Here is a 25,483-nt window from a genome sequence, read left to right as displayed (position 1 = left end):
TGTACACGCCAGGATTCCAAATGGGCGCCAGTTCTAATCCCAGCCCCATCACAGTACCTGGGTGGGGGGCAAGCCTTGGTTCCCACCATGGGGAGCTGGAGCTCCGGGGTCCCAGGCTGAGCTCAGAGGTCGGGTCCAATGCAAAGGCAGTGACACTCACAAGGGGTCAGGTGCATGCCTCTGGACCGGGTGTGTCTGTCGGTGATGCCTCTCCTGAGGCACTCCGCTCTGGGGACAGGACCCAACATTTGCTGTTTGTGTGTCCCCTCCCTGTCCTGGATCAGCTCGGGGGGGACCAACAGAGCAGGGGCGCACCCGCCCCCGCCAGCAGCAGGGTCCTCAGCCGCTCTCCCTGCCTGCCTGGCACACAGCCCTCAGCCACGCACGGGATGGGACAGGCCCACTCGCTCAGAGCCTGTTGGATTGGGAAGACACACCAAGGGGTGTGGGGGGCTCTCAGAAAACAGAAGGAAAAGAAAAGCAGACTGGGAGCCCCAAGATTTGGAATCCGCAGCTCGCTTGTTCAGGATGGAACTTTCTGCAAATGCTGGACAGCCCCCGGACCAAAATCTAAACTCACGTTTGGGACGATGCTTTGCTAGACGGCCAAGTGAATTCGCTCGTGGAGGTTCAGCCACGCCTCCTTATTGACCTTTCATTGTATTAGAGGTCGTCTGTCTGATGGTTCATTCCTCAAATGGCCTCAGCAGCCAGGGTTGTGCCAGACCCAAGTCACAAGCCGGGAGCTTCTTCTAGGTCTCCCACATGGGTCCAAGAACAGCCTCTGCTATCGCTCCACGCCAGTAGCAGGGAGCTGGGTTGGAAGTGGAGCAGCCAGGACTCAAACCAGGGTCCACATGGGATGCCAATGTCACAGGCGGCAACTTAACCCGCTATGCCACTGCACTGGCCTCTCAGCCCCCACCTCCTGCCCATCCCTGCCCAGTCTCTCTCTCTCTCTCTCAGAGGTGTGGCTAATTCCCTGGTTCTCCTTAGTGGTAGAGAAAAACAACATGGAACCCCGAGGGAGAAGCTGTGTGGTCAGCCCAGCTCTCAGAGCATCAGCAGGAAGGGCACTGCCAGGAATGGCCACTGACGCAGCGTCTTGCATGGCGTGGGTGTCCCCTGGTGGCCGCTGCCTTGCAGAGCGTGTGCACACACAGCGTGAAGGACATGACCTGGTTCCCACAGAAGTGGCCGCCACGCGTACCCCTCGTGGAGTGCGTGGAGATGAGGGCCAGGGCGGCCCCCAGAGTGGCATCCACTGGCAGCTGAAGCTGCGGCCTTTGGCCAACAGCGGCCTGGAGCCAGGTACACAGCAGAGGGCTGAGAACGGAGCCACAGAGGCCTGCAAGGGCGAACAGTCCCGGCGAGGTGACCGCAGTGCCCACCCTCGCACTGCTGGAGGAGTGGGGCGGCCACCGAGGCCTTGGTGAAGTCTCGCCTTCTGGTCATTCATCCGACAAGCTGTCGCCTGCCCACTACTGCGTGCCCAGCAGGTGGCATCCCTGGCCAGCAAGAGCCCTCAACATTGGTAGACTCAGAGTTCTTGCCAGGACAGTGGATTCCACGGTCACCAGCTCTGACTACCTACAGCTCCCAGCAACCTTGGCTGACGTGGCGTCAAGGGGTTGGGGCGATGGGTGGAAACAGGTGCATGTTCATCTACAGGCAGCCATGGACGGCGCAGGGTCAGCTGGGCTCTGTAAACACGACCTGGTGGCTGTGGTGGGTCCCGTCTGATGAGCCTACGTCCCCCAGGGTTGTCCTGGTCTGAGCCCAGCGCTGATGCCCAACTGCAGCTAAGGCCCCGTCCAAAGGACGTGACTGAATTCCAAACACTTCTGGAATCGGAACCCTCACACGCTCCCCTTGCACCCACCGGGAAAGAACCGGCCCCGTGTGGGAAGTACCAAAAACCTCGACATTCACTCACTGGCGGGGGCGGCTGCCCACGGCGGTGTGCAGGTGGCAGGTGGAGCGGCAGCCGCGAGTTCTCAGGCGCCGGGCATTTGCTCAGTGGGCGGCACTCTCCCTCAGGGACATCTGCCCTTCCTGTTGGATGTGAACAGATTCTGACATGCCCCTTCAGACACCAAAGACCCCCGAAACCCAGCTCTGCATGGCCCAACCCCCTCAGACCCCTCCGTGGGGAGCAAGTGCCCCGTCCTACGGCGTCAACCCACCGTGTTTCCAGCCACAGTGGCAACCTCAGCGGGAAGTACTCACCCTTGCTGGCTGCTGGACAAGGCCAGGTGGTGGAGGGCAGGGGTGGGGGAGGTGTCCCTGCGCAGGATGACCGCCCCAACAGGCCCTCTGTGCTGTCACAGCCGTGGCTGGGGGCCTGGCCCTCCCTTGGCCAGCCCGGACAGCGCTCTGTGGGTGTATGCCCCAGCAGCTGCTTCTCACACAGCCACTGCTGTTGCTGGAGGTGTTCTTGCAAAGTGAGGCACTCCGTGGGTCCCCCAGCCTCAGGCCAGGCTGCCCAGGGTGGCAGAGGCCACGGAGCCACTGACCAGGCTGACCAGGGTGGCAGAGGCCACGGAGCCGCTGGCCAGGGTGGCCAGGGTGGCAGAGGCCACGGAGCCGCTGGCCAGGGTAGCCAGGGTGGCAGAGGCCACGGAGCCGCTGGCCAGGGTGGCCAGGGTGGCAGAGGCCACGGAGCCGCTGGCCAGGGTGGCCAGGGAGGCAGAGGCCACGGAGCCACTGGCCAGGGTAGCCAGGGTGGCAGAGGACACGGAGCCGCTGGTCAGGCTGCCCAGGGTGGCTGCCAGCCTGGAGCACGGCAGTCCATGCCAGATGTGTTCCAGGGCTGACCATGTGGACAGAGGGGGCAGAGAAGGTGGAGGGAGGGCAGGTCCAGGGCACCGAGGGCTTTTTTTTTTTTTTCTTTTTGCCTAAATCCAGCTGAGTGGAGGCAAGATGGGGTGTTGGTTGAAACCACGGCACCGTAGTCCACATGCCAGACACGACACGGCCAGGGCTGGGGAAGCACACAGAAGGCTGTCGGCATTGCCCCGGCAGATCAGACATGAACCTGGGGGCTTGGCGCCCATGGGAGAGTCTTGGAGGAAGCTCCTGGCTTCAGATGGGCCCAGCCACCGCAGCCCTTTGAGGAGTGAACCAGCTGATGGAAGAGCTTTTTCTCTCTGTTTCTGCCCATAATAAATAAATATTTTTGAAAGAAATAAAATCTATTTATTTTGAAAGTCAGTCACAGATAAATTTTTCCATTTGCTGGATCACACCCAGATGGGCACAAGCCAGGAGCCAGGAGCTTCTTCCAGGTCTCCCCCGTGGGTGCAGGGCCCAAGCACTTGGACCGTCCTCCACTGCTTTCCCAGGCCCATTAACAGCGAGCTGGGTGGGAAGTGGAGCAGCCGGGACTTGAACCAGCAGCTGAATCTGCCACAGCACCAACCCCAGGCACAAATGCTTCTGAATGAGAAAAGTGAAAACACACATCCCAAACCCCCCGTGCAACAGCCCCGGCCCCCAGGCGCTGTGGGGGGCTGGTGGGCTCCCGGTCGGGCTGGGAGTGGGGTGCTGCCGTAATCCTGGTCGGGCTGGGAGCGGGGTGCTGCCGAAGCGGTTGTTGGTTGCTGTCCCCTGCCTGTGTGGTCTTCCGCCATGCTGAACAAACGCACAGGTGGCCCTGAAGAACCTAGGCGTTTTCTGCCTTTTGTGATTCTGCCTTAAAGGCTTGGCTGGGGGCTGTGTGAACCTCAGGCCTGATAGTCTACGTGACACCCGGCAGGACACGTAGGCAGACCACTCCTCAGGAAGGAGGTACCTGGTGTTTGATAAGATTCACAGCCCAATAGCTCATCGATTTGTACTTTTTGAAAGTTGCTTGTTTCAAACCCACCAATAGAAGCCTGCTAAGTCATGACTGTATAATTAATAGCCTGAAATGTATAAGAACTGGGGGGCTTGGGCTCGGGCGCTTCCCTGGCTCTTCTGGCTCGCGTGTCTTTTGTCCTCCTTGTGGATCCTTGCAGCCTCGGCTGCGGCTGCCCCTCCCCCGCCCAGCCATTGTGGCTGGGTTACCTAGGCTAACCTGAATAAACCACCTTTTTGCCTTAGCACCGACTTCAGATTTGATGATTATCTGGGGATTTCAAAAACCGGCACAACAGCCCGGCAGCTGTTGGTGTTACTGTCTTTGCAAGCCTGCAGCTCCTGCTTCCGGCGGTGGGGGAGCCCGCACACAGACCCCGTCCCTCTCAGCCCGGGCAGGTGCACCCGAGGTCTGCGTCAACGCTGACCCCCTCCACGCCTTTGCAGCAGGCACAGTCCACCTCTGCTGCCCTGAGCGGCCTCCGCTAGCACCCAGGATGGGCAGCACCGAGCTGGCTCATGTTTCATCATTGCTCCTTCCGGCCTCTGGTTCCTGGCAGAAGCATCGGCTTGTGAAGCAGGTTCCTTGAGATGTGTAAGTTTCACACATGATTATTAGGCTAATCCTCCACCCGCGGTGCTGGCATTTCACATGGGTACCGGTTCAGGTCCTGGCTGCTCTATTCCCACCCAGCTCCCTGCTGTGGCCTGGGAAAGCAGCGGAGGACGGCCCAAAGCCTTGGGACCCTGCCCCCGTGTGAGAGACCTGGAAAGAGCTCCTGGCTCCTGGCTTCGGATCAGCTCAGCTCCAGCCATTGTGGCTGCTTGGGGAGTGAATCAGCAGATGGAAGATCTTCCCCTCTGTCTCTCCTCCTCTCTGTATATCTGACTTTCCAATAAAAACAAATAAACCCTTTTTAAAAATTAAAAAAAAAAAATAGTAGCGCTTTTGGGTCATAGAGATTCCCCCCGTGGAGAAAAGTGGATTTGGAGTCCAAGTCACACAGCATTTGGGCAGTCACCGAGCCCGGACGGGAGGAGTGCATCATGGAACCTTCCTCCAGCAACAGACACTGAAGTCGCAGCGAGGCAACTAGGCAGGCATTTTTAACAAGGATTTATTTATTTACTGGCAAGTCAGAGGGACAGACAGGATCTCGAGCCGGTGCCCGTGCTGGGTGCCAGCTCCACGGGTGATGGCTTAACGTGTTGTGTTGCAATGCTGGCTGCAGGCACCCGTGTTCTACACGGGACGGGAGCTCAGTCGCCACAGAGGGAAGCCAAGAGGAACTGGACTTGGACAAAAAGCGCCGGCCGAGAGACGGGCTTGTCCTTGGTGTCGGGGCCACCTCCCACGGGCCCCCAGAACTTGTGCACCCGCAGACACTTCAACTGTAAACCAAGTGTGGTCTTGCAAGTTAAGCAATTGTAACTGTGACTCTGTAAGTTAGCCAAGCAAGAGTGTCCGCGTGTAACTGAGGAATCCCCTGAAGCGTATGAAGACCCTGCTCGGGGGTCTCGGGGGTCTTGGCTTAGTCTCCATGGTGACTGTATCGACGTCCCACTCCTGGTGATTCTTTGGGGACCTGGGGACCTGCTCACAGCGACGCCAGCTGCCACTGCCATTCTGGCAGCCACAGCACATCCGAGCTGCCGCTGTTAACGCGTTTCTGGGTACAACACCGACCGCTAATAGCCGCCCCCAGAGCACAATTTTAAGTTTACTTTTAAATGTTACACAGACCCATGCATGTTTGTGGGTGGGATGGGACAGGATGGGAGAGGAAAAAGATTAGCCCTCTCTCCTGTGACCGTGGGGCTGGGGAGGGGGGGAGCTGTGCCACCACTCCTTGCTGCCAGTCCCGGCGTCCATCGGGGACAGAGGTGGTCCCCTGCTCTCGTCCCAGTGGCCCTGACAGGGGACCATCCTGCAGGTGTTGCTTGAATAACCTTGGGTGTTCTGAGAGGGCGTCGGCCTCATTGCCCCAGGGGTGGGTTATCGCTTCCCAAGGCTGCCGGCTGCCTGCGTTCCGGGGTGTCCACAGCCTTAGCTGTGTTCCGGGGCGTCCATAGCCTTAGCTGTGTTCCGGGGTGGTGTCCATGGCCTTAGCTGTGTTCCGGAGTGTCCATAGCCTTAGCTGTGTTCCGGGGAGTCCACAGCCTTAGCTGTGTTCCGGGGTGGTGTCCACGGCCTTAGCTGTGTCCCGGGGCGTCCACGGCCTTAGCTGTGTCCCGGGGCATCCACGGCCTTAGCTGTGTCCCGGGGCGTCCACGGCCTTAGCTGTGTCCCGGGGCGTCCACAGCCTTAGCTACTTGCTGGAGAATTTGGCCTGGAGCGTTGTTCCACCTGCTCTCTCCATCTTCCGGTGAGGCAGTCCAGGTCCTCTGTAGAATCAGAGGCTGATCTGGCTGTCCCGTCTTTCGTGTGCTTTCCTAGCAGGGGCGGCTCAGCCCCCACCCTGTGCTCCGATGCCAGAGCAGATGTCCCTGTGTGTTTCCTGAGGTTGGGGAGCGAGTGGAGTGAACCCATGGGGCCGAATCCTAAGAGCCCCTACTGAGTTGGTCCTCAGACCCAGCTCTCACGAGCGCCAGTGGGTGTTGCAGCTCAGTCTGTCTGTAGACAAAGCCTCATGTAAAACAATAGGTGCTCCAGCCTGGTCAGGGTGACCCCCAAGAACCCCAGCCAGGCCCACACTCAGACCTGGCCCCCATGGATGCCAGGGGTTGCTCCCGTCTGGCCAGTCCCCATCCCCAGTTCCTGCATGAACCACTGGGTACTATGGCCCCTTCCAGGCCCAGACCCCTGACCCGGCTCTCACATTCACGAACAGGTCCTGCAGCTAAACTGGCCCCATCCCCAACCTGGCTCCTATGCGCACTGGTGGGTAGTGCAGGCTGTGCCGGCCTAGCCCAGTCCTGGCTCTCAGGTGCACCAGAGCGGGTACTCTGTGCATTTCCTTGTTAAGCAAACCAAGCTGGTCTCCTCACACCGAGTTCTTTGTCACCCCATAACAGCCAAAGGCAAAAGGGGCGTGTGTGTTATTACTGTTTACTCGGTTGTTTCAAAGCCAGAGTAGCAGGGAGAAGGAGAAGCAGTGACAGCTCCTGCACGGCCCCAGGCCGCCTGCTTCCCCTCCCCCTTCACCTCCCGGGCCGCCCTCCCCGCCCCCACCCAGCCTCCTCCCACAACTTCCTGCTCAGGCACCTCTCCAGGAAGTCGCCAACCGCCCACACCGGGCGCCCAGTTGGACTTCCTGGTGTGCACCTGGCATTTGGGGCCTGCAAACCCGGGGTCGTGGGGCGGCTGCTGCTGGCCCAGCTCTGCCGGCAGTGTCTGGCCTGGTCGCACCAACTGGCATCTTCCTGGACCTAGCTGCCTTTGTGTGGCAATGAGCTAAGCCACCAGCTGGGACAGCAGTATCCTATACCGATGGGTGTTGGTTCGGGTCCTGGCTGCTCTACTTGCTGGCTGCCTGGGGCAGCAGTGGAAGCTGGCCCAAGCACTCAGGCCCCGGCCACCCACAGGGGCTCCGGGCTTGGGCCTGCCCAGCCCCGGCAGCTGTAGCCACTTGGGCGGGTGAACCAGTGGATGGAAGATCTCTCGTGGCTCTGACTCCAGCTGATCGGGAGTGACCTGTGTGGCTCCATCGCAGAGTCACCCCTGTTAGGTTTTAAGGCGTGCTTCAAGTTCTGAATTCCTGCAGCTGTTGAACCCAGAGTTTGAGTTCCCCAGAAACCTTCATAGGGAGTGTCTCAGCCTGCGAGCCGGCCAGCTGGGAGGCCCAGCAGGACGCAGAACAGTCGGGATGTGACATGCCCCCGAGTGCCTCAGGTGACTGGCTCCGTGGGGTGGCGCCTGTGTCAGCCCGTGGAGCGTCCACGCCCAGACCCAGCATGTGCTAAAAGCCATCTGGAACGGAGCCTATGCACCCGGCAGATCTGCACTAAGACCTGCCACGTTCTATAAGCGACACGAGACCCCTGGGTGCTGGGATCCTGGGACAATCAGCCGTGGAAACCGAGGGACAGCTGTGGCATGTGAGGCTCATGGGGTGTCAGCAGAGGGCAGAGGCTGTGTCCTGGGCGGGGAGGTGGGCGAAGAGCCAGGAGCCCAGGACAGATAAACTCCTAGGCAGGCAGTTTATATTCTGTGCCCAGAAGGCGTCTCCAGCAGAGAGCAGTCCCAGGGGTGAGGGTGGGGACTTCCCAGGCCAAGAGGGAAGGGCCCTGAGCCGGGCAGAGTGCCCAGAACCGGAACCGTGGCCTCAGTGTGGGAGACTGCAGAGCGTGGGCAACTGGGTGGGAGCCAGAAGGGGCCTGGACAGAGCCTGGGCCTGTCTCACCTGGCTGTGGCAGGTGACTGTGGGGGCGTGGCCGAGGCACCCATGGGCGAAGCAGCTCACGTCTGGGAGTTACAGCAGGTGGCGCTGAGAAGGGGTTTAAATGACTGTGCATATTAGCGGTGGAGTCTGGAGCAGGGTTTGATTGATTATGCATACAGGGGAGGAGCCTGGGTGGAGCTTAATTGATTACGAATGGGGCGGGGTTTAGGGCACAGGTGCCCTTCCTGGCACACGGGCCAGGTCTGGGCAGCAGGCTTTGTTCAAAGGTGGTGGAGGCAGGGCTGTTGGGAGGCACTGGGACCTCCATCCTCAGGGCAGCAGGCGAGGCCAGCACCACAGCAGCCGCTGCTGCGGTGGCCCGAGGCTGTGACCGGTGTGGCCATGGCGGGGAGAGCCGGCAGACCCTCCTGCAGTTGGATGAGTGGTGGGAGAGCAGGGAGCTGGGCGACTCCAGCGGGCAGCAAGGACCCGCCTGCTGTCCTGAGAGGGTTCTGTGGTGCCATCCGGGGAAAGCAAAGGAGGCCTGGGGACTCCACAGCGGGGTTCAGGACGGGGACTCAGGTGGCACTTGGGGGTCACGCAGGCTTCATGGCTGCCTGCCTCTTGCCAAGAGCCCCCTAATGTCCCTGAATGCCAGATGGGAACACCTCGGCCTCACCCACACTGTGTCCTCAGAGCTGCCCGCCGGTGCCAGCCTCCCTGCCGGGGTCTGCCGGAGTCCAGCTCCAGCTGAGTTCGGAGCTCGGGAAGGGCGCGTGGAGTCGGCGATAAAGAGACACGGACACAGACACCTGGTGCGTTCTCGCTGCCTCCTCGCTCAAGAAGAAGCTGTCCTTCCTTTTTATTTACTTAGACACATCACAAGCCTCTGCACAAACATTTGATTTTTTATCTTTAACTTTAGAACTAAGCCAGCATGCACAGATGTTCAATTAATTTTTACTTCCTGGTCAACCAGGTGCTCTTAAAGATAATTCTGTAAGTTACTATAATCAGTTTCTTTAAAGCAAGCCGTTATTCATTCTTCAGAAGTGGCCATTAGGTGACAGCCAGAACTCCAAGGCCAAGGCACAGATGGTTACCTACTAATCAGTAAAACATTCCTACTACATTTTATTTTCACAACTTATCTATCACTTAATGGGAGAAAAAATATAAGGATCTAAGACAAAAGGTTTCAAACATTAAATCCCCCTACGACTGCAGGCTCTACAGCCTCATAAGCAATCAAACAATAATCAAAAGTATATCTCTGTGATGTTAATAGAATCACCCTATATTTCCTCTAGTTAAAAGATTATGAAAGTGGCTAAAACAGCTACATTTTCAGTGCTCCAAAGAAACTGCAAAGACAGCCTTTGAGATAACAATAACTATATTTATCGCCATAGCAGCTTCAGCTCTCACTCCCATCACTTGCATTCATATTTAGGATATTTATCAAGCCCCTTCCCAGAAGGTGTGCTGCATGTCTGGGCCAGATTCTGAGGCAATGGTTAAGTACCCAATAACGTGTCCAAAAATGGCTCAGGCTTAATTGTGTGTAAATTGTCAAAGCCCCACCCACCAAGACGATCAGCGACATTAACTCTCAAGCTCACATTGGTTGCAAAAACCTGCAAAAACCATCTCACAGGGGCAACAATGCCTCAATGGATTACAGAATTCTTAGTGGGGTGCTTGAGTGTCCTTGCAAATGGGGGTGAGACCGCATCAAGGTGGTCAGAGCCTGCCAAGCAGCTGGAAGCTCCCCCAGGCCCTGCCAAGCAGCTGGAAGCTCCCCGGGCCCTGCCAAGCAGCTGGAAGCTCCCCGGGCCCTGCCAAGCAGCTGGAAGATCCCCGGGCCCTGCCAAGAAGGGAGCTGTCCTCTTCACACCTTCACGCCATCCACACCTACTGCACGGACCCCAGCAGGGGTCACTGGGGCGACAGGTGGCCCCGGGTTCCACAGCTTCTGCTTTCCATGCTGTGATCTTTCCACGACTCCCTCTCAAGGACCCTGTATTTTTTTTAAAAAGTCTTTATTTTTCTTTGGAGTAGTGCAGAGAGAATCTTGTACCCCTTGCTTCATTCCCCCAAGGCCCACACCCCAGAGCTGGACCAGGCCAAAGCCAGCCAGGAGCTCCCCGAGTCTCCCTTGGGGGTGGCAGGGCCGGAGCTCATGGGCCATGTGCTGCCTCCAGTACGTGCCCCAGTGGGCAGTGGGCCGGAAGTGGAAGTAGGGCTTGGTCCCAAGCTCTGCAGTGTGACGGGGCGGCCTACACGAGGTTCACTGCACGGGCGCCCGCCGTCTGATATCTGATCGACCTGACACCAACAGAGGAGCACTTGGGAACGTTTGTGGGGCCTGAAGCTGAAAGCCCGTGTACCGTGAGCTCCGGCCTGGGCAGCAGGCCTTGAAAAAGCTCATGAAGAGCAAACGTTAGGGAAGAGAGAGAACGGGAGCCCCAGACCGCCACCTCCTTCCCCCGTAGCCCAGGAGCTCCCAGTAGCCACCCTGCGTGCAGGGCAGGCATGGACAGCACAGCAGGGTGGGGCCTGGTCTCCTGGGGCTCCTGTGATGGTAGTCCCATGGTCTCAGGGCTGTGGGCAGGTCAGCTCCTGGGGGCAGCCGTGGCGAGTGGGTGAAGGTCGGGGCCGTCTGGCTGGGGAGCAGCAGGATGACAAATTGGCTTCCACTGCTGTGTAAGCTGAGGTGGTGCAGGGCACGGGCAGGAGCCCTGACCTGGAGCAGCACAGTGGCCAGGACTGGGTGTCAGGCGGGGCCCAGGTCTCCCCCACCATGTGGCTCAGAGCTGCCGTGAAACCGTGTTAGGAGGCAGGGGAGCAGGCTCCCTCCCCTCCCCGCATGCCGCCCTGTGCACAGGGCTGAGGTGCAGCTGGCACCGAGCAGTGACAGAAGTCCGCCCTAGGGAGGCCAGGCAGACAGCCCAGGACACACGCAGGCGCACGGGAGACGAACCTCTTGGCCCAGTTGGGAGAGCTGCTGAGCCACAAAGCAACCTTTGGCCAAGAGTGTGGGTGCCTCCCAGTGAGGGCGGGAGGGTCCTGACCCTGGCTTCCATACAGGGAGGCTGGGCCACCAGAAGGGCAGGCCACCCGCTCACGGCCACGCAGTCACCACCCATGACTGCTCCGAGCTCCAAGCTCCCACGGCAGCCTCCTGGCAGTGAGCTTGCTCAGCACCTTGGAAGAGCTGTCCACGCCACGTGGGGCAGCGTGACACTGACACGCCCAGGTGGCTAGGACGCTCACAGACCCATGCGTTAGGGGGCAGGGCTGTGCCCTGGCATTTGAGTCAGCCTGGATGGGGTCTGTGCCTCTGACCCCCTCCAGCCCTGTCCAGCCAGTTCCAACTACCCCACTGGTGGGCACCCTCTATGACTCTGCCCTTCCCTTGACAAAAGTGACACTTCACACCTCTGGTCTGAGCCTGGCTCCTGCAGAGGGCCCTCAGGGTGGCCCTGCTTGCCTGGCTCCTGCAGAGGGCCCCAGGGTGGCCCCGCGTGCCTGGCTCCTGCAGAGGGCCCCAGGGTGGCCCCGTTTGCCTGGCTCCTGCAGAGGGCCCTCAGGGGTGGCCCCGCTTGCCTGGCTCCTGCAGGGGGCCCTCAGGGGTGGCCCCACTTGCCTGGCTCCTGCAGAGGGCCCTCAGGGGTGGTCCCGCTTGCCTGGCTCCTGCAGGGGGCCCTCAGGGGTGGCCCCACTTGCCTGGCTCCTGCAGAGGGCCCCAGGGTGGCCCCGCGTGCCTGGCTCCTGCAGAGGGCCCCAGGGTGGCCCCGCGTGCCTGGCTCCTGTGGCAGGTGCACAGACTCCCTCCTCCTGGGCCCATAGGGACGGTCAGACTCGCCCGGGACATTGAAGTGACACCATGGCTTCCCTCAACAGGGGTTCTGCAGGACAAACGGCTTCTTCAAGGGCGATTCCCCAGAACATGAGAAACGCAACATGCCAGCGGTTTTGGTGTCAAAGTTGAAATTCACACATCTTTCCCCGACAAATATATTCTGCTAGACTTCTCCAAAGCTCTGTATTTCAAAATATTCTTAGCAACAATAACAAATTATCTTTTTTTCCTCTCTTTTATATTTGAAAGGGACCCAGCTCACCCCCCCGCCCCCGCGTCAGCAGGATGGAGTCCGGAGCCGGAGCCGAGGCACACCAGCATCAAACAGGAACGCCACGGCCAGCATCCTAGCCGCTGCGTCGGACCCCTGGCCCAAGGCAAGCACTGGACCCCGCTGTCCACAGACAGAGGTACCCTCACTCCAGGCCACTCATCTAGGGCACCTCCCAGAGCAAGCCCCAACAACAGATCCCCCACGTTCCCAGACGCCATCTCCGTGGTGTCCCCAAGTCCACCAACAGGGCCAGGCAAGCAGGACAGGCAGGTCAAGGTGACTGGGCAGGAGCCAGCCCACTGGGCAGGGAGACCACTCGGCACGTTACAGCTGCTCGGGGCCGGGCTCCCTCAGCACGCGCCATGCCCACTCGCAGGCGCAGAGCAAGCACAATGACCTAAGCGCTTTACGCCGGGCACCCCCGACAGACCCATGTCAATGCTTGCTGACCAGGAGAGGGCGGCCCTGCCTGTGGCGGGTGGGGCCTGGAAATGCCCTCTGAAGGGAGCAGTAACAGCTTGTCCAGCGGGCTAAGAGGACACGAATCGCTCTCTTGACCTAGAACGTCGAGAGCCACCTGTGCAGAAGGCAGCTGGGGCCACAGTGGCTCGGCCGCTGCCCGCGGTGGGCTCTCGCATCCGACAGGTGAGGGAGAGCAGGCGTGCGGGCCGCCCCTCCCCTCATCTAGAAGACTCCGGGCAGCAGGCGGTACGGCACGGCGGCTTTGTAGCGCGCCCAGTCCTGGCCGTACTTGTGCGCACAGCGGTGCTCGTCGCGCAGGCAGCGGTGGGTCAGCAGGATGCTCATGTAAATGATGTAGAAGTAAGGCAGCAGGTGGCCGCCGCCGCAGGCCAGGCAGTAGGCCAGGCTGCCCAGGAGGTCGCCCGTGTAGTTGAAGTGGCGGGCCACGCCCCAGAAGCCGGACACCAGCAGCTTGCTGTGGTGCCTCTGCCCATCGGCCGACGTGTAGGCACACTCGATGGCCTTGGGCTTGCGGCCCCAGATCAGGCAGTGCCCGTTGGTGCTGCGGAACAAGTCCTTCTGATGGTTGGCCATCCGGAAGATGTAGTAGCCGAGCAGGCCCAGGAGTAGGACGCCCACGGCGTGCGGGGTGGACAGCTGCACCGGGTGGTAGACCAGGTACAGTCCCTGCCAGACAGGGGGACAAATGAGGCTCAGGGAGCAGGGCTGTCCCAAGCCCCGCTCCGCCACCGCCATGCCTCCGCCACCGCCACGCCTCCACCACCGCCACTGCCTCCGCCACCCGCCACGCCTCCGCCACCCGCCACGCCTCTGGCCCTCCAGGGTGGGCAGGTGTGGGGTGAACAAATGAACCTGCCTTGCTATCAGCGTGTCGGCATCTACTTGCTAGGAAAACGGAATTAACAGGTGTGTTTGATTTATTGGCACCTGACACTGGGTCACCGTTATGTAAACAGCTCCTCAATAGCAGCGCTCGGTAAATAATCGCAGGCTGGCGGGCTGGCCCTGCCCGGGCTCAAGGTGCGTGAGGGGAACCCGAGGACACGGAGCCCGCAGCTCTACTCATGCGGCTCAGAGGAGGGCGGCAGAGCAGCAGGCGTGGCAGGGAGAGCCGAGCGGCAGGGAGAGCCACGCGGCAGAGCAGCAGGCGTGGCAGGGAGAGCCGAGCGGCAGGGAGAGCCACGCGGCAGAGCAGCAGGCGTGGCAGGGAGAGCCGAGCGGCAGGGAGAGCCACGCGGCAGAGCAGCGGACGTGGCAGGGAGAGTCGCACGGCAGGGAGAGCCACGCGGCAGGTGCCACCGCCCCAGCGCAGCACCCTGAGCCCCTGCAGCACACATGGGGCCGTCCCACGGTGCCTCTCCCTACCACACACTGCTCCCCAGGTCCTGCAGGGTGCATTGGCCAGGGTCCTCACCCACCTGCCTCCCCAGTGGCTCCGCGCCACGGAGTGAAGCCAGCACGACACGCACAACCGGGCAGGCGCATCTCGTCAGGGTTTTTAGGGACACCTTGCGGGGGAGTCCAACACCCCCGCCCTAGTTCTAAGCAGAGCTGCTCTTGTATGACGTGGGGGACTCTGAGGTGAGGCCTCCTGCACCCCACTGCCCTGGTACCCAGGCACCCACCCAGCAGGCAGGAGCAAGGTGGGCTGGCGTCCCTGCGAGAAGGTCAGGCCCCTCCAACAGGGCAGGATGCCTCCGACAGGCCCTGGATCCACACAGACCCGCCCGCCCGCTGTTCTGGCTCTCAGCAGTGCGTAAGCGGACGCTCCCTGCAGGCCGGGCCCATTGGGGATACTGCTGCCTGGGGACCCGCCTGCAGCACCCTTGAGGGCAAGTGCGGCTGAGTCGTGACCTTCCAGAGCTTAGGCAGCGGGCATCACAGCCCAAGCTCTTGTGTATAATAGTATTGCCAGTCTATGACGGGTTTCTGGGCACGGAGGCCCTAGTAAGTTGAGGCGCACCTGCCACGATGGGCCTTACATCACCCCAGAACTCCAAGGAGTTCTTCCATGAGGGCCAAGGCTTGGCCTGGACCCTGGGTCTGCTGGGTAGGGGGTGACCCCAGCACCCATGGACCACACAGCCCCGCGTCCCGGGCGACAGCTGCCCGCCTCCTCACCTGCAATGTGTAAAGGTAGGGCAGCCACACGCAGTCGCCCCAGCCCAGGTACCAGCCGAAGTGGTCGTGGCAGATGTCAATCGTCTTCAGATACCAGGCCTCATTCCAGAAGAAGTCCAGCACATAGATGCCCTGGGAGACACGGGTCACCATCAGTGGCCACCCTGTGGGTGGCCTGCACAGGTGTGGAGCCAAGCTGCTGTCCTGTACTTCCTTCTGCGCCGGAGACACGGGATGGGGGCGGGCCCTTCCTGGGGACTGGAGCTCCCTTGGAATGGGGACGCCCCCGGCTAGCGGGCTGGCTCTGGGAGGGAGGGCCCGGCACGAAGGCTGTCTCGGCCTCAACAGGGAGCGGCCAGTGCTTGCTCTGCCAATGGCCCCAGCACCCGCATTTGGCCGGCATCGCTGGGTGACCGCTGCGGCTCCCCGGGAGTCATGGAGACTGCTGCATGAGCACCCAGAGACGAAAGGCTCTGGGCCTCGTCCTGGCCCAGCTCCCGCTGCTGCGGCCATGTAGGGAGTGGGCCAGATGGAGGACATCTCTCTCTCTCCACGAGACTGACTTTAAACCCCCCTCATGATGGGGACCTCCCTCTGGGAGCCCTGCCCCGTCACCCAGCTGACCCCAGGGGAGATCTTCCAAGACCAGGGCAGGCCAGAGTCCCCGTGCCCTAGCGGGCAATGCAGCAACAGGCGCTTGCACTTGGTCACGCGGGGAAGCGGTGGGTTAGGGTGGGTGGACAGGGGTGGTTGCCGCGACTGTCCTCCCAGCTACCTGCAGGACATTGACCAAGACCATGGAGTTGGTCACTTGGCCGTGGAGCTCCCGCTGCTTGGCCGCGAAGGACAGGTTGATGAGCGTCCAGGCCACAATCCCGGGGCGCCCGTTGAAGAAGAGCTTCAAGTCAAACCACTTCCCGATCCGGGGGTTGAACTCAATGCCCATCATGAAGTTGTAGAAGAAATTGCCAGTGAACTTGCTGAAAAACAGAAGGGAGACATCTGGCACCTGGACCCCCCTCAGCACACAGCCGGGCACGGGCCTCCCCCCCCGTGAGGGCCTGTGTCCCCAGAGGCCTCGTCCACTCTTGGTCTGCATCCACTCTTGGGCAGACGTCCTCAGAGGGCCATGCCACCGGACCCGCACTGCGAGACTCCCAGAGAAAACCGCTCTTCTCAACGGGGACTTCGGCAGAAGCAATGGAAAGCCGGCCGGCAGCCAGGCAGCCGAGATCCAGGGCTGCGTCCCGCCCCACTCATCTCCTTGGTTACCTCTGGTTACCAGAGTCACCTGCTCCAGCTAGGTGCAGCAGTTCAAGAAAACACACCTGTAAGCCTCACTGCCAACAGCGAGCTAGAGGCCCGGCACCCAGTGCTGTCTGGTCAGGGGAGGGGTGCATGGATGAGGGGGTGGGTGGGTGGATGGATGGGTGGGTAAGTGGATGGATGGACGCGTGGGTAGGTGGATGGATGGACGCGTGGGTGGGTGGGTGGATGGGGCAGTGGCTGAGCATGCAGCTAACCACTACCCAGCAGCGCTGCCCATGGGGGGCCTGGCACGTTGGCTCAGCTGGCTAATCCTCCATATGCAAACACCAGCCTCTCACTGTCAGCAGATGAAAACTTTCTCTGTAAAGTCTGCCTTTCCAATAAAAATAAACTTCAAACACAAAGACTTTCTTGGGGATGGAAGCAGCTCGCGCAGCTGCCCCGCGAAGCGACTGGGCTGAAATCACTAAGCCAGCAGAACTCCGGCCCCCAGCGACGGCAGCCCGGGCCTGGCCACGAGTTGCCTTTGCAGCTCATGGGGTCTTGTGACAGCTCTGGAGGTGACACCTCAGCCACCGGACCGCTCAGGCTCTCCAGAGTCGGCCGGCCCCCACGAGGCTGGACATACCGGTCAGTGGCGCTGGTGGGGAAGAGGTAGCCCTTGGCCATGGCGAAGACGGAGACGGTGTAGCCAAGAATGTTGGCGCACCACAGCAGCGGGATCCAGTTGTCAAAGATGATGGTGGGCGAGAACCAGGACAGGAAGTAGGCGTTGGCAAACCACAGCAGGTGCGTGATGAGCCAGGCTTGCAGGCCATTGATCTCATACTTGTTCACGATCCCTGCGGAGGAGGGCGGATCCCGGGGTCACACATCCCGTGGCGTCCGGGCCCCCTGCGCCTCAGCGTCCCCAAGCGCAAGGCGAAGACGGGGGTGGGGAGAGCAGCCCACACGTCCTGGGGGCCGGTGAGGAATGAATGCACAAGCCGAGCCGTGGGCCTGGGCAGGCAGCTCTCCTGTCCTGGCTGTCCCACTGGTCGCCCGGGCCTGCTGCTATGGAACCACTCCAGCGTGCCTCACTTTCCCCTGCGGACGGGTCCTCAGGTGCACGAGGGAGAGCAGGCCCCACGATGTGATGGGCCGGACACGGGCAAGACCCTGACCCTGCTGGCCTGGACGTGCGCCTCAGCGTGCGGGGTGTGTTCACCTGCGGGGGTCACGGCCCCTTCTTGGATGCCTCCGACATAGCCCGGCAGGAACTTATGGCAGACATCAGGCAGCAGCGCATATAGGAACACCTGCAACACACAGGGGGTGCCCGTGACCCGCGGCCCCCGGGCCCAGCCGTGCTGGCACTCACCGACAGCCCTGAGCCGAGCCGGGGGGACCCTGGGTCTTGCTCCAGAGGTGTCAGGGAACTCGGACAAGCTGAGCTCCGGGACTCCCCGGGAGGAGAAGCAGGTCCACCTTGGCATGACCCGCCCCAGGACGCACGGCTCCCTCCTGGCCACTCTCCTCTGGAGGTGGGGGAGGCGGGCATTGCAAGACGCCACACCACGCCACCCACCACACAGCCCACCTGCAACATGCGAGCAGGGCCGTGGCAGCTGGCGTGTGCTAGGGGGCCGCTAAGCCACTGCTGTAACCTAGTCAGGGAACTTGGTCCTCACTGCAGACGGCAGCCTTGCTCTCACGGGGGCGGGTCGCCCTGCTGCCGGCTGTGACCGACAGCCGGGGGTCTGTGGCCTCTGGCCTCTTCCCGCAGGACGGTCCTTTCCGGGGGGATCCGTGTGCAAGCCCAGAGCAGCACTCACTCCTCCACCGCCAAACAGCACCCACGGCGGACGACCGCATGTTCGGTCTCTCAGGACCCGGGCTGCCCCTGGCACCACCACGACAAAGCGACACGCGGGGGCCTCAGGGGCCCCCGACGGCTCCCTGAGCCGAGCAGGTGGGCACGGCCCTCACCGGCCACCAGGGCAGGACCACCGACCAACCTGGAACGCGACCCAGCAGGTGTAGAGCTGGGCGGCCGTCTCCGTCACAGGCGGGGTCTTGGCCCAGATGTCGGCGAGGCGGGCCCGGCCGGTGGCAAGGTCCAGCACGGGGCCGGTCAGGGCGCAGCTGTACTGGTCACAGGCCATGACGAAGTAGTACACGATGAAGGGCGCGAACAGCAGCAGGAGGACGACGCTGGCCAGGGAGAACCAGTCCACCTCCCTGCGGGGCACAGGGCGGCATCACCCCAGAGGCCCTGGCAGCGGGCGAGGGACCCCTCCCATCGCGCGGGCAGCCCCCCACGATGCACACGGCTGCATCTGAGGACAGTGGCGCCCTCACCCTGAGGCCGAGCAGGCACAGGGCTAGGCCAGGGCAGGCGATGGCTGGCCGCCATTTGTCGCACACCTGCCCTGCCACTGCTTCTACCCTATTCCCGCCGTGAAGGAGCTCAGAGGGTCTGTGGACCAGAGGCTTCCCACGAGCCGGGAACACCAAGTCCCACTGCTGTCTCTCGGCTGTGCGTGAGGGAAGCAGGCCCCGACCCCAAGGCTGTCTCCTCCTGTCTCCGTGTTCAGGTTGGCTATGCGGCTTTTCCTTTTCGACTTTTAATAATTCGCAAGGAACACAACCCTAGACTCTTAGTGCCACCCAGGATCGCTCGCTAGACAAAGGGCATCGTGCTCAGAGAGCGGACGACGGCCGCAGTGTAGCTTCATAAACTCATGTCTGCGTTCAGCATCTTGTCCGACCGATCCTGACAGTGACATATCCTAGCTCACGGGAAACCAGACGTGCTAGCTCCGACTCACCTCAACAAGGAAAGGTATCATTTTCAATCCATAATGCCCCCCAGGCCACCCGACCCCCCTTGCCGGGAGTTCGGGGGTAGCCTTACCAGGCGCGGCCCCACTGGCCTTGTGACGTGGGCTGGCCATTGCTGACGCTGCCCGGCTTCTCCGCCTTGGAAGTGCTGGCCTGGGACCTGGCAGCCATCGGGCCCTGCAGGGAGGTGACACGGGCTCAGAGGGACACCTGCCTGCCTGCCTGCTGTGGCCACTGCAGGTCACTCCTCACGGCTGGTCTCCCCGTGCCCCTTCTGGCGCAGGCCCCAGCACGTGGGAGGCATGGAGGTTTAGCAGGCAGCCGAGGCCCTGGGGTGGCACCCGTGTACCGCAGGAGAGCACGGCTGAAGGTGAGTTTATACAACCCGCCTTCTCACCAGGACTCGCCTAACAAGGTTGGCAGTCACAGGTGTCTGGCATCTGAGATCTGAGATTAGATACGCTGGCAAGTACAGCGGCAGGACGGCGCTGCCTAGGAGAGGCGCTTCCATGGCCACAGGTGTCCCCTGGGCTCCAGGTGTGCGGGGACCCCGGAGCGTGCTCCGCCACACCCTGCTGCCCACCCCGCGTGGGACACGCCCACAGGTGTCCTCTCTCAGCAGAGCTGCCCGTCCCAGCAGCTTCTCTCCACGTCCCTGCCAGGGCACCAGGCACAGGGCTGGCCTCCTGACCGTCCTCCCCACGTAGCTGTGCCAGGGCCAGAGCCCTGAGTGTCCTACCCGTCTCTAGTCAACAGCACACATGGCAGGGGGTGGTTAGAATAAACCACCGCCAGGAAAGACCCTGGCTGCCAACACACCTGGGTCCCCGCAGCTGCTCACCTGGCTATAAGCTGGGGCTGAGACCAGAACTCCTGTGTCCAGGACAAAGTGGACCAAGGCAGCAGGAGATGGCCCAAATATCTGGGCTCCTGCACCCACGTGGGAGACCTGGAAGAAGTTCCTGGCTCCCAGTTTTGGACGGGATCAGCTCTGGCTTCTATGGCCGTTGGCGACTGAACCATCAGATGTAAGATCTCTCTCTGTAACTCTGACCTCCAAGTAAGCAAAAACACAAAAATCTTAAAAACCGTTTTCGGACCAAAGGCAGGACTAAGCACGGAGTGGTTTGGGCCGTGCTGTGAGCAGGTGGGGTTCAGAGGTGATGGTGGAAAATTCTGAGCTTGAGCAACTGCTACTGAGTCAGGTAGACAAGGCGTGCAGGACAGCCTCTCAGGAAGTGATCCGCGCCAAACCCAGAGCAGCAGCAGGCAAGAACTTACCCACAAGGCCAGCGGCCGGGGACCAGGGGGGACGAAAATGAGACCCTCTGAGGTGACACCAGTGACGCAGCTTAGAGATCTTTGCAGGGAAAAACGGAAGCACCCGCTGACTCCAGGAAAAATGAAAGTCACACAAAAGTAAAAACAACAACAAAACCATAATTATAAGCTTGGTCAGAGACCCACCCACACAGTCCCCCACCGGCCCTGGCTTCAGCACCGGGAGCGCCACAGCCAGGTGCCCAACGAGGCCCAGCACTCGGAGCGGGAACCCTGCCGGGCGCGCGGAGCCGGGGGAGCAGAGGAGCGCCTTTGTGAGGCCAGGCAGCCCCCGCGCAGTGAGCAGCTCGCCGCGCCCCCGGGGAGACCCGGCCGGAAGCCCCCCGAGTGACCGCGGCCTCGCAGGCTCCAGCGGGCTTGCGGAGAGGCGGGTGTTCCCGCGCACCTGCTCTCCGCGGGCACCGGCAGCGCTCCGGCCGCGCCGGGGGCTCGGGGCGCCCGGCCAGGGTCGGGGGTGGCCCCGGGGAGTTGGGGGGGACAGCGCGGCCCGGGCCCCCACCGCGCGCCATCACCGCCGTCCCCGCAGCGCAGCGCGCGCCCGGCACGGGACCTGCGCGGCGCGCCCAGCCCGCGGCCTCACCTCCGCTCCCGCTCCGCCCTGAGCGCGCGCCGAGCCGGGCACCGGTGTGGCCTCGCGCGGGCGACGGGCAGCCCACCCCGCCAGCTCAGCCCGCCCTCTCACATGACGTGGGGGCGAGAGGAGGCCAATGCGCAGCGCGCTCGCGGAAGGCCTGCGGCATCTGCGCCCCGCCATTGGCCCGTGCGCCTGAGCTGACTCTCTGGCCCACTGCGCGCGCCACTCGGCGGCCGCAGGACACGAGACTGACGGCCAGGGCCCGCCCCGCGCGGCCACCGGCCCCGCCCTGGTCACCGGGGAGGGCCCGGCCGGAGCAGCCCCGGAGCCCCAGACATCCGGGCTGAACCGCCCGTGACTGGCCCGGAGTCCCGCACCTGTGCTGAACCTGAAAGGAGGCGCGTACTCGGCCGCCTGGACACAGGCCGGGACCCCCAGGAAGCGAGCCCCGGGCGAGCTCAGCAGGGCACCCCCGGGCCAGCTCAGCAGGGCACCCCCGGGCCAGCTCAGCAGGGCACCCCCGGGCCAGCTCAGCAGGGTACCCCGGGGCGAGCTCAGCAGGGCACCCCCGGGCCAGCTCAGCAGGGCACCCCCGGACGAGCTCAGCAGGGCACCCCCGGACGAGCTCAGCAGGGCACCCCCGGACGAGCTCAGCAGGGCACCCCCGGGCCAGCTCAGCAGGGTACCCCGGGGCGAGCTCAGCAGGGCACCCCCGGGCCAGCTCAGCAGGGCACCCCCGGGCCAGCTCAGCAGGGCACCCCTGAGCCAGGACAGGAAGGCCTCGGTGGCCGGCAGGGACGGTGATGCGCGCATGCAATGGCCACGATGTTAGGCGGGCCGGCGCCCCTGCCTCCCACCAGCTGGAGCTGGACACGGGCCAGTCTTGGACAGAGGGGCAACAGGTCCTGTGGACAGCCGGGTGGCAGGGACCCAAGTCCTTGGGCCGTCGTCTGCTGCTTTGCCAGGCGCCATCAGCTCGGAGCCAGGCGGTCAGGGCCGGGGTGCTGGCCACACCGCAGCCACAGCACTGGCACCAGCCAGTGCGACGGTGCAGTCCCCAGAGACAAGGCGCGTCCCTGGGAAGCAGGGCGGGGGAGTGCCCGACAGGAGGAGGACGGCCACTCCTGCCTTGAGCAACCCGTCTTCTCCCGCTGACTCCACAGGGTGGGTGCCGAGGGACAGGGCGATATGGAAGGGGCGACGGGGCCTGGAGCGGGGTCGGGGCTGCTGCACGAGCCCTAAAGGCCTCGCTGTGGCCGCGGTGACAAAAGGCCGGGAGACTGCTCCGGGGGACGGCCTTGAGGCAAGGGCACTGGGTGCCTGGCAGTCCTCCACCAGGGCCATGCCCCAGCCTCTGCGTGTCAGAGCTGCCATTTCTTCATAGTTTACCTGTGGCATATGCCTGTCAGGAAGATGTGACACCAGCTGGCTTTCTCTGCTGGCCTGGTGCCTTCTGAGTGCCACTTATTACAATTACTTTGAAACAATTCTTTATTTGAGGGCCCGGCACAGTAGCCTAGTGGCTAAAGTCCTCACCTTGCACGCGCCAGGGTCCCATATGGGCACCGGTTCTAATCCTGGCGGCCCTGCCAGGATTAGAAGTTCCGGGCTCCTGGCTTCGGATCGGTTCAGCTCTGGCCGTTGCGGCCATTTGGGGATGGCAGGATGTTCCTGTCTCTTTTCCTCTCTGAATATCTGCCTTTCCAGTTTAAAAAAAAAAAAGTTATTTAAAAAATTCTTTATTTGAAAGGCCGAGCTTCAGAAAGAGAGCCGGGCTAGTCCGTGGCCAGGAGCCAAGGGGTTGGGTGGGAAGTGGAGCAGCTGGGAGCAGAACCTGTCCCCGGATGGGACGCCGGCGCCGAGCCCTTTACTGGCCGAGCCGCCACATGCAGCTGAGTGTAATCTTGGAAGATTATCTCTGCTTAAACCTTTCCTGCACAACAAGCGTGCTGGAGGGCACACTCGCCCTGCCTCCCAGCCCCTGGCTCTGCGCGGTGGGACGCAATGCCTCGGTTTCCTCCGCATGGCGGCTGTGCCCCCCCCCCGCCCACCCCCGGTTTATTCTTCCTTTCTTCCTGACTTTGTCGCTGCAGGAACAAGACAGCTCTTCTGCAGCTCCCTCTGCCAGGCCTGCCTTCTGGAAGCTTCCGACCGCGTCAGTACCACCTCCTGCTGTCTCTGCCGTTCCCCACAGAGGCACCGGGTGGGCCTGGGCTGCTGTCCCCTCCGAGCAAGGAGCCACACACCCTGCGTGAGGGCATGCATGTGGGGAGGGGCGGCAGCACGGCCCGCTCCTGAGAGCGCACGGGGCGCGGTGGGCAGGCTGCACACCACCGCTCTGGCCCACTGTCCACGCCGGGCCCACGTGGCCTTCTGGGATGCCGCGGGCAGCTGGTGCCGGTGAGCAAGGCCAAGTTCTGGATGCGGCCGCCCGAGCACGGGCAGAGGCCAGAGGTCGAGCCTGTGGGCGGAGGTCTGCAGCTGTGCGGCAGATGGACCAAGGCCACAGAGCTGTGTGTGGGGGTGATGTCCTTGGGACAGCCGGTCCCGGAGTCGGTCCTGGGGCAGCGCAGTCACCTCCTGAGCGTCAGGCCGTGGCTTGTTAACAACGCCCGGGCCCTCAACGTTTGCAACACGTCCAGTCCCGTCATTCGACCGCCCCCCACACAGCAGTTCAGTCAAAGGCCAAGGCGGCGAGCCCTTCTGGGCCGAGCTCCGGTCATCCCCACTTTGACCATTCTCCATTTCGCCATTGCACTGGGCCTCCCTGTCCAGCCAAGCCTGCTGTGCCGCCCAGGTCGTGGTGCGGTGGCTCCTGACTCATGTCCTTCCATCTTGGGCTTCCGACGGGTGCGTAAGCAGTGAGCGGCACTGTGTGTCAACGTGTTACTCAAGAAGCTTTGATCCGGCCCCTTGGGACGCCCGCCCGGTCCCCTCTGGGCACTGGGTGTTTCCTTAGTCACTTCGCTCCCTCCCAGCAGGCGCTGTGTCACAGCAGGTTGGCAGAGTTCCCTACCAGGCCCCACTGCCTGGGAGCATGGTGACTCCCGACCCCCACGGGCCCTGCCAACCACGTGCGAGACCCCGATGCAGACACTGCTTCCGGCCTCACCCACCTGGGGATGAATGAACCACCAGAGGGAAGGGACTCTCTCACTGCTCTCTCACTGAAAATAGACTTTAAAATATATATATATTTCATTTATTTTTATTGGAAAGTCAGATATACAAACAGGAGAGACAAAGATCTTCTTCTGTCCGTTGATTCTTCACTCCACAAGTGGCCGCAATGACTGTAGCTGAGCCAAGCTGCAGCCAGGAGCCAGGAGCGTCCTCTGGGTCTCCCACATGGGTGCAGGGTTCCAAGGCTTTGGGCAGTCCTCTGCTGCTTTCCCAGGCCACAAGCAGGGAGCTGGATAGGAAGTGGAACAGCTGGGAAATGAACTGGCCCCCATATGGAATCCTGGTGCATGCAAGGTGAGGACTTTAGCCACTAGGCTGCCGCACTGGACCCTGAAATGCACTTTTAAAGTTTGTATTAAATTATGAGTAGCTGGCATTATTTTGTAAATATTCTCCTCTGTGCATTCTATCAGTATAGATTAAAGGTTTATTTTGTAATTAAGATTTATTTTTATTGGAAGGGCAGATTTACAGAAAGACCTTTCACCTGCTGGTTCACTCTCCAAGCAACCACAATGGCCAGAACTGAGCTGATCTGAAGCCAGGAGCCAGGGGCTTCTTCCAGGTCTCCCACACGGGCACAGGGTCCCAAGGTTTTGGGCCGTCCTCCACTGCTTTCCCAGGCCACAGGCAGGGAGCTGGATGGGAAGCGAGGCCTCTGGGACATGGACCGGCCACCATGGGATCCCGGTGCTTGCAAGGTGAGAATTTACCCGCTGAGCCTTGGTTCTTTTTTGTAATCTTTTTTTACTTCCCCCAGAACAGCAGCAAAGCTGGGGTTGGGCCAGCAGAAAGCCAGGGGCTGCGTCCGCATCTCCCACGGGCTGCAGGGCCGAGCACCTGGACACGCTCCTGCGGTATCCAGGCCTTTGGTGGGAAGCTGGATTGAAAGTGGAGCAGCTGGGATTTAATCCAGCACTCACACAGGATGCCGGTGCCTCAGGCGATGGCTTAGAACGCTGCACACCGTGCCGGGCCCTGCTGGGGTCGACTCCTGAGGATGCCGCCCTGCTAGCTCTTTAAAAAAAAAAAATTTTACTCCTTATTATTATTATTACCATTATTTTGTTATTTTATTTTTAAAAAAGATTTATTTATTTATTGGAAAGTCAGATATACAGAGAGGAGGAGAGACAGAGAGGAAGATCTTCCGTCCGATGATTCACTCCCCAAGTGAGCGCAACAGCCGATGCTATGCCGATCCAAAGCCAGGAGCCTCTTCCGGGTCTCCCACGCGGGTGCAGGTTCCCAAAGCTTTGGGCCGTCCTCGACTGCTTTCCCAGGCCACAAGCAGGGAGCTGGATGGGAAGTGGAGCTGCCAGGATTAGAACCGGCGCCCATATGGTATCCTGGCACGTTCAAGGCAAGGGCTTTAGCCGCTAGGCCAC

The 25,483-nt window shown here is 61.7% G+C and overlaps 1 protein-coding gene across 1 annotated transcript; it reads right to left on the bottom strand.

The window, feature by feature from the left end:
* Nucleotides 1-12,229: 12,229 nt before the first annotated feature.
* DHCR7 (7-dehydrocholesterol reductase) lies at nucleotides 12,230-20,949 on the bottom strand. The gene is made up of 8 exons (XM_040970666.1): nucleotides 20,919-20,949; nucleotides 19,071-19,174; nucleotides 18,172-18,394; nucleotides 17,382-17,472; nucleotides 16,803-17,016; nucleotides 15,681-15,885; nucleotides 14,906-15,037; nucleotides 12,230-13,450 (listed from the first exon to the last, which is right to left on the bottom strand). Exons 2-8 carry the CDS (start codon nucleotides 19,166-19,168, stop codon nucleotides 12,986-12,988), a joined length of 1,428 nt encoding a protein of 475 aa, XP_040826600.1. The 5' UTR covers nucleotides 19,169-19,174; nucleotides 20,919-20,949; the 3' UTR covers nucleotides 12,230-12,985.
* Between the last annotated feature and the right edge of the window lie 4,534 nt (nucleotides 20,950-25,483).

The sequence above is a fragment of the Ochotona curzoniae genome, unplaced genomic scaffold, assembly GCF_017591425.1.
Source record: "Ochotona curzoniae isolate NIBS_2020 unplaced genomic scaffold, NIBS_Ocur_1.0 scaffold_4937, whole genome shotgun sequence".
NCBI classification, from domain to species: Eukaryota; Metazoa; Chordata; class Mammalia; order Lagomorpha; family Ochotonidae; genus Ochotona; species Ochotona curzoniae.
The sequence above is the reverse complement of the archived record's forward strand: the minus strand, read 5'-3'. Positions and strand labels throughout refer to the sequence as shown.

Bases quoted from the DNA above. Each gene is read 5' to 3' on its own strand.
- DHCR7 (XM_040970666.1), bottom strand. From the start codon at position 19,168: ATGGCTGCCAGGTCCCAGGCCAGCACTTCCAAGGCGGAGAAGCCGGGC. The intron at 17,017-17,381 runs GTGAACACACCC...CCTCCTCCGCAG, and splicing joins AGGGGCCGTGACCCCCGCAG to GGATCGTGAACAAGTATGAG. The intron at 15,038-15,680 runs GTAGCTGGGAGG...CGTGTCTCCCAG, and splicing joins TCTTGGTCAATGTCCTGCAG to GGCATCTATGTGCTGGACTT.